Below are 11,231 nucleotides of genomic sequence, written 5' to 3'. Positions count from 1 at the left end.
AAATATTAAAAATCAAAGATTATTTTCAATCTAAATCAATCTTATATATCACAAATTAACCTAAATTTAATTTTAAAAAAAAATATAATAAAAAAATAGAATAAAATTTAAATTAATGTCGAATATCATGAAAAAGGTGCCGCACATAGTCATTATAAATGAAAAATTGAAGTTGAAATGTGTTTTTGAATGTACACACGACTTACCTATTAGAATACAAGAGTATTGAATTTTCCATGAGGGAGACCTTTTTAAGTGTTTACAAATGAGATTTTTGAAGGAAAAAAAATCTGTATTGAAATAAGTTCCAAACAGAGAGTATAAAGTGGTAGAGGATGCTCATCTTGGCCATTACAATCTCACTTTTTAATATAGACAAGTTTATCTTGTTCAGTTGGATACTCTGCAATGTAAAAGTGGAGCAAAAGGGACAAGTAATAATAGGTATAAGGCGATGCAGGCGCTGGCTGTTGTGGCGTTGACAGGTCCTGCAATATGCAATTTGCAATATGAAGAGCACTCGTTGCTAAGAGCTACCTAGTTCAACTATACAGATATTTTCTGTAGTCACCGCCTTGGTGGCTCGGCTCGGCTCAGCTCGGGTGGATACAAAGAAGAATGTGATCATCACCATCAGCATCAGTAGACCTTTATTCTTCCAACAAACCCTAAAGTCAGCTTTCTCTGCATAGACAGACAGCGAATGAATGAGTGATACAGGCCGGCGATCGCGTTACAAGGTAATTATAGTTGGCAGGTATTGTCTCATGGCAGGTGCATTTCTTCCCCTTCAACCCCATACGCAAGTGCTTTTCTGTTATTGAAGCATGAACAAATCTAAAGCAGACAAGACCAGGAGATTGGGCGGTGAGGAAACGGATTATGCATTTGCTATAGAGTATAAAGGTCCCCCAGACCACCAGGCTCCGAAAATCGAGCCTTTGCCTCTAGATGACAATGAAGATATTCCCACTGCACAATCATTATCCATTGATTTTCCCATCTCGACGCCACTGCCGGTTGTCCAACCACTTCCTATACCACTTTCGACGCTCCATACTACCTCCACTCCACTAGTCGAGGATGGAGACAGTACAAGCTTATGCATTAACCTTGCAGCAGATCCCTCTTCTGCTTTAGAATGCGCTCCATCACTCTCTCCTACCCCCACGTCAACCACTCCCTCAGAAAATACAGAAACACCCAATGCAACAACTATACAAGGCACTCCCATTACAGTTTTATACGGATCAGAATCAGATTCCCCTCTTTCAGAAAATAAAGAGCATGAACATATTAATGACAGATTATCAACAGAGGAAGCCGAAGAAGAATTTGATTCTTCTCCACCTCAATTTGCGGATGGATCATCATCAACATGTCCTCAAAGTTCTAGAAATGAGGGCGAGGTCTGTACTAACGCATTGAGTGGTTTGTATACTGGCTCGCAGCAGTCTCTAACTTCTAGGGCCATTGGCAGTTCATCTGCACAGGAATATCAAGATCCCAATTCAACATCACTATCTCCTTCAGCATCATTTCGTAATTCTTTATGCAGACTGGTCAATCCAGTTTCAAATGAAGCAAAAACTAATGCTTCAGTAACATTTCAAAATGTAGACGACACAGAATCAGATAATCCATGTTCATCCGAGTTCAACTCTGCAGAGCTTCCACCAGTATCATTAGGTAAGATGGATACTGGTTATTATCGAGGATCAGAAAAGCAGCAGGTGAAAGGCATATGCCAGAGATGCATGAAAAGTAATCGTTTAAAGGATAAAGAGTCATGTTTAGTCTGCAATGCTAAGTACTGTAGCAATTGTGTGCTCAGAGCAATGGGATCAATGCCCGAGGGCCGAAAATGTGTGGCTTGCATTGGTCAGCCAATTAACGAGTCAAGACGATCAGCACTAGGAAAATCCTCACGGATGCTTTGTCGCCTTCTTAGCCCATTAGAGATTCAGCAAATTATGAAAGCCGAGAAGGAATGCCCGGCAAATCAACTTCGACCAGAACAACTATACGTGAATGGGAAGCAACTAAGACCAGAAGAAATGGCAGAATTACTTGGTTGCCCCCAACCTCCCCAAAAGCTAAAACCTGGGAGATATTGGTATGACAAAGAATCTGGACTTTGGGGCAAGGTCAGTATCTATAAACATTGGTAAGGTTAGAGTTTCTTGTAAAAGAATTAATTTTTCTGAGCACCAAATGTAAGAACATTAAAATTAATGAGTAGGGCACATCTTTCTTCCTGTTGAGATGGCAGGAGGGTGAAAAGCCTGATAAGATCATAAGTGCAAACTTGAACCTGGGAGGAAAACTTCTTCCTAAAGCAAGTAATGGAAATACCCAAGTTTACATCAATGGGCGTGAGATTACTAAAGTAGAGCTAAAGATGCTAAAGGTAAGCCTCTGGTTTGTTTCTTTGTCTTTTCCAGCTTGGATTTGGTAGATTTCTCTTGTTTTTATTGTATGATTCATGCCCACCTTTATAGTTATATAATTTTTTCCTTGTTCCTTGATTTACTTGTTGGAAGTGCAAATTTTGTGTTCTCGAAGCTGGAATAATCTTTATTGAATTTATACGTCTCCATACTCAAAGGACTTTCAGTTTACAGATAGTGCCCTTTTTCTTTCATGATTTTACTTTTCATCATGGTCACTACTCTTTAGGTATCTCCACGATTGGGTGCTGCTTTCATTGTGAAGTGTAGGTTACATCATTGATCTTTGAGATTATTTCAAGATGTCCAATTTGTTGTTTCTACACATTCCAGAACACTGAAGTCACAGATACTTTACAAAAACCATTATAGATGTTTTACGACAGTAGACAGAAATGTTCTTTATGATTGATGCCATCGAACTGTGTACAAACAAAACTTTTTTCTTGCCGTTGCAAATTATTTTAAAGGTTTCCTAGGCTTATTTGTTGTACTCAGAGAGCAGATGAAAATTCTATATAGTTCATGTTCATGACTGGAACCTGATTGCCTCCTCGGGAGGTAGATTAATTGGATAAGGTGGCTTTATTCTATATTATCGTTTCAATACTGTATAGAAGCACCCTTTGCACGCATCTCCATAGAAACTAGGATAGGGGTGCTTTTTTTTCTATGATTGCCTATAGAAACAATGGGGGTGCAGAAGTAGCTCGAGAGGAGAAGAGATCCAGTAGCGGAGATGGGGGAGCATCATAGAAGCTATGGCTCAATATGGAGGTTTAAGCCACACCCACCATTTTGTCGCTCATCATGGAGGTTTAAGGGTAGAGAGGCCTAACCCACTAGAGTGATTTAACAGCTTCAACCTGGCAGGTAGAACTAACTTGTAGTTATCCATCTCCCCGGGGAAATTTAGTGTCTTTCTGCTGGCCCTAAAATAGATTCTTCTCCCCAACTTACATTGTAATTTCATGCTTTTTGTGAAAATCCCTCCTAAAACTAGAAAGTAAAGTACGCTGACGTTGTTTTTGTTTTTCTGAAATGTTTTTCACCTTGAATGTGTCTTTGCCATAATTGCCGATGCTGTAAATGAGAAGAAAATATGAGAAAACTATTTTTCCAGGGTTCTTAAGTTGTTAATAAAACCTTATTAAATATAATAATTGAATAACTTATCGCTACAAAAAAATTGACTGTTAATGCAATGTTTTTGAAGAATCAAATGCTCTGTGGATTGTGACTTATTAGATATAGGTACTGATTTCATGTATGCTGCATGTGTGATTGGATTACATGCCAAATTGCTGAGAAGCTTGTCAAACCGTGATCGCACATAGTTTTTCATTTTTTGCATTGTTGTCTACATAATCCAAAAAAATGGAATAGTGATGAAAATAATATATCAGAAGTTCTTTGGTACCGTCAGATATATCAATTCAAACACTGAACTTTGGGGATTGGTCTGTAGAATTCTGGATATGTTGACATTCAGTTTGTCAGTTTCTTATTGTGGCTGTTCTAGTGAAATAGCTAGAATTGCAGTTTTGATTTAGGCTTTTTATTCAAAATTGGAGTCTAGAATCAGATACTGGTAAAAGACCATTTTTTCTGGCAGTGAGAAGTCCTGGCTGTTTCTCTTCAAATACCAAGTTGTTCCATTCTTTTGTCCATTTTTCATTGTCATCCATGATTCATCATTTTCTCTATGGTGTTTTGCTCCAGCTGTGACTTTTTTCAAGCATGGCAGCAATGAATTGAGTTGATTCCTGTCCTGAGCATCTGGGTTGTTTGAAAACTAAAATGCACACATGTGGATTAATTTTTTTTTGGGATCCTATCATAAATATTTTTGTGTCATGTAGTTGGCAGGAGTGCAGTGTCCACGAGACACTCATTTTTGGGTGTATTCTGATGGTACATATGAGGAGGAAGGCCAGAATAATATCAAAGGAAACATATGGGGCAAGGTGCACGTTTTATTTTTGGAAAACAACTAGTCAAGCTTTGTTTTGGTTGTGTATTGAATTCATGCTTTCATTCCTTGAGCTCTTTACATAGTTTCAAAATTTTATGGCTTTGGTTGTGAGTTTGGAGCATCTGGCTTACGATGTTTGCTAGGCAGGCCTTAACAAGGCTGATCTGCTCTTTGCTCTCGCTGCCCACTCCTCGTGGGAGTTTCAATGGGTCAAGAGAAGATGTGAATAACCACTCAAGCAGATCAGTCCCTGATTACTTGGAGCAGAAAAAAATTCAAAAGCTTCTGTTACTTGGATTTCAAGGGTCTGGCACCAGTACCATTTTTAAACAGGTAAATTACTAGTACTTGAAGAAAATGATTTCCATGACACTTTGATTCATTGATTCATTGAGCTCCATTGCTTTTGTAACAATTGGGGGCACTTTTCTGAATGATAATCTTGAAACACTGCAAAATGATAGATGAATTGCAACAGAATTGTAATGGCTAATCTTCATATTAGCTATATTTATTTACTTGGAAAACCTTAATGGAAACAAAGATTTGCTTCTAACTTTAAAACTTATCTTTCTCATTAAATTTCAAGCTGTGTATCGTTTAAGAAGTGGAACATTGGAGACACAACTTGATAAATGATTTGTGATAAAGAAAGCTCAAAGTAAAAGGAAATTATAAGACTGCCACTCAAACATACATTTCAACGACCAAAATTATAGAACTTGGTATTTAAAACATAAATGCTCAGAAGTTCCATATGGGTTGGTTTTCGTACTTGATTCACCTTTATGGCAAGTTGAACATTCATTAATCTTGTGGCTCTTAATTCCTGTTGGTAAAAATGACATATTAGTAGGCTTTTAAACACTCTTTAGAAAGTATGTTTATTCAGGAAAAGTAAATTAGTTTACTGCTGTTAGCTTTCAACCCATTTTATACGGTGATACTTTGTGTACTAAATTTGAGCCCATTTTTTTTGGAGTGTTGGTATAGACTGACAAGAATATATTCATAATATCATTAAGTTGTGTAACTGCAATGGTTGTCCATATATAAACCATTAGGATTGCACCCTTATTTTGAATTGTCATCTGTAGCTGTAAAAGGACCTTTCTCTATTGCAAATTTTAGCTGAGCTAAATCAGATCCTAGGAAGTAATTCTATTTTTTCTTTTTTTTTTGGGTAAATGAGGGGTTTTATTTTGGAACCAGCATAGGAAAAAACATTGTAATGTCCCCTTTCTGGGTTAGTCATGATTGATACCTTTAAATCAATTGTAATGTTCATAATAGTCATTTCAATTATCAATTGTTATTATTATTGAGATTTACAAATGAAGGATGTAGACATTATCCAAGTTGCCTAGACACCATCTATGGACTCCCTCAAAGTTTACAGGTCTAAGTCTGTTTCACGAAGATTTTGCGGAATGCTGATTCCTACCCTCCATTGGGATAAGATCCATTAGATTGGATTTGTACGAGCCCCTTCTTGGTAATGCTATCTCTTCTTAGCCAAATAGTAGTAGGATTGAAATGTAGATATATATTTCTGATTTTGCTATTATAGTTGATATTACAATCTCATTATTGTAAATTATATTAATACTAAAATAGTTATACTTCTCGATATATGATCAACATTTATATATATAAATATGTATATCATATTAAATAGATTTAATAAATCTTTTTTCTTGGATTGGTAATATGATATTTTATTAATATTATTAAAGTCAGATTACATAGAAAAGCATTACATTGTCCTGCTTCACTTTTTGCATTTTTTGATAATAAACTAACAGACTTAATGCCACCTACCCCTATCCATCCAAAGACCATCTTCCATCAACCACCTTCCAAAAACCACCCTTCAAATTTACATACATTACTGTAATCATCCCCCTAAAGACTACAAACTATTAACTGACTACATCAGAATTCAAAACGTCTCACTTACAGAGAGACCCAACAATGCAGACCAGTGGATATAGATCATTATTACAGAGATAAGGTATATCATGGAATCAGACATACTAGAAGTGCCAACTTTCCCTATATTCTACGTCACAAGTCGATCATAAAATTTTAATGAATCTCAGCAACGGTAAAAATTAAAAAATAAATAATAAATGTCAACATTAAATTTTCCTTATTTTTAAACATAAGTAATATCCATTGCTAAATAGTTTTAACAAAATAACTCAATATTATTCCAAAATAAAACAAACGTTATATCAAATATCATAAAATTCGGATGAAGTTCGGCAAGGGAAAAAATTCACCAAAATTCCAATTTCATTGATGAGGTTCAATGAATGCATTGACTTGGCCTTTTCTGTCAAAATCATTTAAATCCAATTGGGGAATCAATTTCTGAGATACTTTCATTAGATCTGACCACCACTAGCTCATAGCCCTTCAGGGTATACTGTTTTCCTAGAGTCCTATACCCCCGAGCACCATCTCATATGTGTAGTCCTTATTGTGCCTGTTTTGAAATTTCATTGACTCTTTACAAATTTGTCATCCACTCCTTTGGCACAGGGTCAATGCTTAGCAAACTTGAGATCAGACCTAATATAGACAATTTGACCAGTGTTCAGCAACTTTCAGAACTTCTCTTTTGAAGCCTCCATGCAACCTGCATAACAGTACAGTGATATGAGTCTTTTTGAAGATTCAGTAAGCTTCCTTTCCTTACCTTGGAAACAGTCCCTGTTTCTACTATTCCATAAAAACAATAGAATATCAGTAAAAAATATTAACCAAAAAAAAAATGACAAGAATGTTGCTAAAGCCTTTAGTGTAGCCAAATATAATCTCTTTCCAAGAAAAATAAGCTTTATTATCCAACCTCCCCAGATCAGAAAAGAAGAAAAGCCAAATATCTTTGGCGAAAAACAATAATTATATTGTCAATGGTCTCAAGGATTCTGGAGAGTGAAGAGACTGTTATCAGACTGAGAATAATTCATGCTAACAGGCAATTTCTTTTAGAGAAGAAGCCACTTAAAGCATGCTCTTTTTGGGTTCATAATCCTCATTTTCAACCAGCTCTGTCTGCCTTGAAGTTGCATAATTATATGTTCATGGTTTTGTATTGAATTGCTGAAACTGATTCTGCATGGTCATCTGTGCAGCATCTCATGGATCACTTTGCTATATTTCTTAGTTATCGAAAAACTATTATTCACTCTTGTGAATGAAATTGCAACAAATAGGGGAGTGGAATTTTCGCTAACCTCTATATAGGATATTGACAGGCAAAATTTCTCTACAAAGATGACAAATTTTCACAGGAGGAGCTGCAAAGCATCAAACTAATGATTCAGAGCAACTTATACAAGTACCTCAGTATATTACTTGAGGGACGTGAGCGTTTCGAGGAGGAAAGCTTGATGAATTTGAAAGGTGATGATGTACATGAGCAAGTCTCCCCTGCAGGTATTCTTGTTGGAAATAACTGATCACATGATGAAGGGGATTTAGTTTTTTGCACAATATACATAGATACACCATAATGAAGGGGATTATGACTAAATTGGATCTAAATGAATTGTGTATTGATCTCCTTGTGTAACAGAAGCTCTTTTGTGGAAGCATTAAACTAGCAATATATGAGATGAATTTTGGCATGTTTGTTTACAACTTAAAGCTTATTTTCTTTTAGTTCCATGGACCAATCTGTCTTTAACTATTTAAAATTTGGATTGAATTTTAGTGGCTAACATTGCGCTTGCATAACATCAATAATCGCTTTAGTGCACTTAAGCTCATGTAATGTAATGAAGAAGATCTCTTTGGCTTACAAGATTCCAGTAGTGAAATAAGTTGATGTTGAAATTGCCATGCACAGAATAATTGCATTTTTTTCGTGCTCATTAATTTTATAAAGCAATGATTGTATTTCTATTCCAGTGGTTTCCATATTTGATCAATTTTTGATCCAACACATATTCCATGGTAACTGATATCAACTTCATGAGTACAAGCATAAGTGGTTCAATGAAGCAGAATCTCCTTACTTTCTTTTACTTTATTAACACAGAGCTGCCAAACCTTGGTATAGATTGTTCTGTAAAATTTAAGTTCAGCAGGTGATGATAGTACATGTATAGGGTAGCTAATTCGTTTGCAAGTTCAGCTTTATGTGGCCTCAATATTTTAACTGTAAACATTCATTTAATGTATCAAATACAATATTACAATTAAACCAAAACTTGTTTGCCATACTTGATAGCAGTTTAGTAGCAATAAATAAGAAAATTAGATTTTATTGTTTAGATTTTTGATAGATACAGTAATATATAAATTATAGTACTAAGTACAGCCAGGTTATTTGGGAAGTCAATATCAATTGAGCTCTTTGAATTTGAGTTACTGAGTATATCAATTTGTGGCTCAGCTAACAGAATCCCAACGAACCCTTTTTTACCTCCACTTTGTTGATCTGTCTGGCATCTTTAAGATTGACACCCCCAAATGTGGCCAAAGTCAATTAATACTTAGGAGTTTATTGATCCTAAAGTTTCAAGGCACTACAAGTTATGACTAGTTTCTTTTTTTCATAATTCATTTCTCTTTATCAATTTGATGAAGCTATGATTGGACCAATACTTTTGACTATAGAGGAAGTAGCAACCTTTGGGAGTAGTCAAATGGCAAGATGCCTTACTTCTGATGTATTCTTCCCATGTTATACCCTAAGCTAACAGGGTTGTTTTGTGCAAGACCCTTTTAGGTCTTTGAATGTTGAACTCGAAAGGTTGAAATATTTGGATGCATTTTCACCACTAGACTTATTCTCAGTGAATTTTATGGACTGCCGCATCTATCTTGTCATCTTTAAAAGAAAGAACTTTGTTAGATATAGCTACATATTGCTTGGGGTTGAGAGCATAAGGAACAATATGAAGAATTGTGTTCCTTTCATTCCACATCATTGTAAATTTGTAACCATAGGCTTGAAAAATTGTAACAAAAGATCCTTTCTATGAATTGCTTGCTTCATTTGGTCAAGTATGCAATTGAGAGTCTCTAAATCTCTTCTAGGCTAGAAGAGCTAATATTGGCACACTTTATTATTCTCCATAATAGGCTATATGATGGGGGAAAAATATTTGCAAGCAACATTTGGAAAAACTAAAAGAATTAGAAATTAAAAAATAAAACAAGAAAACTTTTAAAGGTGAATGCTGATTCTAAAATAAATAGAAATTAAAGGTAAACTTCTAAATCAAAACCAAACATAATATTAACACATTCCTATCGCATACTGAACTACCAAGCAATATCAAGTACATTTTCTTGTAGCTTCTCTTCGACTTTGGTTCAGCCCTTTTCTTCCACCCTCCACAAACCTTAATGAATTGTAAAGTATTTTAAACTTTGAACATCCTCTATAGCAAAATGAAATAGCTCTTTCTATTCTCCATTGGTTTGGGGATTTCCTTATTTGGAAAAGACCTAAATAATGCAAGTGATGTGTGGTGGCTACATACAAATGTTTGTGTATCTCTAGACTCAACCAACAATGTCTTCACTCAATTTATTTTTCTGGTTTCTTTGAAAATATTGTTCAATTCATGAAACATAAAATGGAGCCCAAAAAAAGTATTTGTGAGCAATCTTAACTATCAAACCAATTTATTAATATGAGTTGAATATGTCAGAATGTGCAGAATATTAAAAGGTCCAACCCTGTATCGCCTCCTTTAAAAGTTGAAACGAATTTGCAACCCTTTGTAATGTCCCCTTTTAAGTGACATCTTTAGTTATAAATGTTTTATTTTTGTCTCCTAGACTTAGGCAATTATAAAAATAAAGAGAGATGTTTGGGTTTCTGATTTCACTGAAGGCCTTATTTTTCAGTCATTGATGGGGCCATTTGAAGATGCCAATGAAATCTCTTGATATCTGTTCATGAAGAGATTTAATTCTTTTAAGGTAAACTTAGTTTCCAAGTCAGGTTACCTAAGATGTAGGTCTTTGAAGGTGCACACAGCTTTTTGAGTAAGGATTCTTTTATATTGGTGATTGGGGATTTGGGAAGGATAATCATTGAAGTTATGTTTTTTTAGATGTCTTCACCAGAGCCTTTCTGGGCACTACCCCAACATTGGCAACAACAATAATGTTATCAATATAGCAGGCCGTAGGAACATAATTGCAGAAGGAAGCCAATGCAATAGTCTGGATGCATCTAGGCCCGTTAACACTAGCTTTCCTTTCTATCAATCCATCATTGAAGAGGTTTTCTTACAATCCATAACAAAAGGAAATCTACTCATGAGATTGAATATTGTAAAACGATTAATTATTTTAAGTCGGTTTTATCTAGAAAATAGACATATTTGTTGTGCAAGTCCAGTGGGTGCAGAGAAATGATATTTCCCCCTTGCATTTTTAGAGCTATTAGTAGCAATGCGAAACTAGGGGCTTGCCAGACATTGAGCAATAATATCGTGGTTGATGTCAAATATCACTTTATCTATTCATGACTATGGAGCAATCTGACATAATCCTTGTTTGTCTCGTCCTCCATCAATGCATTCACCTTTGAACGTTGTTTGTTAAAGAGGGAGTTATGCTATATATGTTTTGCCAAGGGTGCATGATAAGGTCCTATTGTTTTCTAAGTTGCCTCTACAAGTATGTGTGCTGAGAATTGCGTACATTGGCATGGGCAATTTGTTTTGCCCTTAGGTATGTGGGTTTGGGTACATCTGTAATGTGTGTGTATATGTGTGTTTACATATTATATACCAAAAAACTGAAAGAAATATACACAATTAAAACTAAAT

The 11,231-nt window shown here is 35.4% G+C and overlaps 1 protein-coding gene across 6 annotated transcripts in view; it reads left to right on the top strand.

The window, feature by feature from the left end:
* Nucleotides 1-277: 277 nt before the first annotated feature.
* Nucleotides 278-11,231, top strand: part of LOC149530254 (extra-large guanine nucleotide-binding protein 3-like) — a 65,323-nt gene continuing 54,369 nt past the window's right edge. For all 6 annotated transcript variants that reach the window (XR_016359136.1, XR_016359134.1, XR_016359135.1 and 3 more), the window contains exons 1-5: nt 278-2,147; nt 2,273-2,410; nt 4,313-4,417; nt 4,573-4,758; nt 7,692-7,872. Coding sequence is in view for 3 of the 6 variants with exons in the window: in XM_089811284.1 (XP_089667410.1) it covers nt 828-2,147; nt 2,273-2,410; nt 4,313-4,417; nt 4,573-4,758; nt 7,692-7,872 (1,930 nt within the window). In the remaining 3 variants the exon portion in view is untranslated. The remainder of the gene's footprint in view (nt 2,148-2,272; nt 2,411-4,312; nt 4,418-4,572; nt 4,759-7,691; nt 7,873-11,231) is intronic.

This window comes from Cupressus sempervirens, chromosome 11, assembly GCF_028749045.1.
Source record: "Cupressus sempervirens isolate cs-2001-9-10 chromosome 11, ASM2874904v1, whole genome shotgun sequence".
NCBI classification, from domain to species: Eukaryota; Viridiplantae; Streptophyta; class Pinopsida; order Cupressales; family Cupressaceae; genus Cupressus; species Cupressus sempervirens.
The sequence above is the reverse complement of the archived record's forward strand: the minus strand, read 5'-3'. Positions and strand labels throughout refer to the sequence as shown.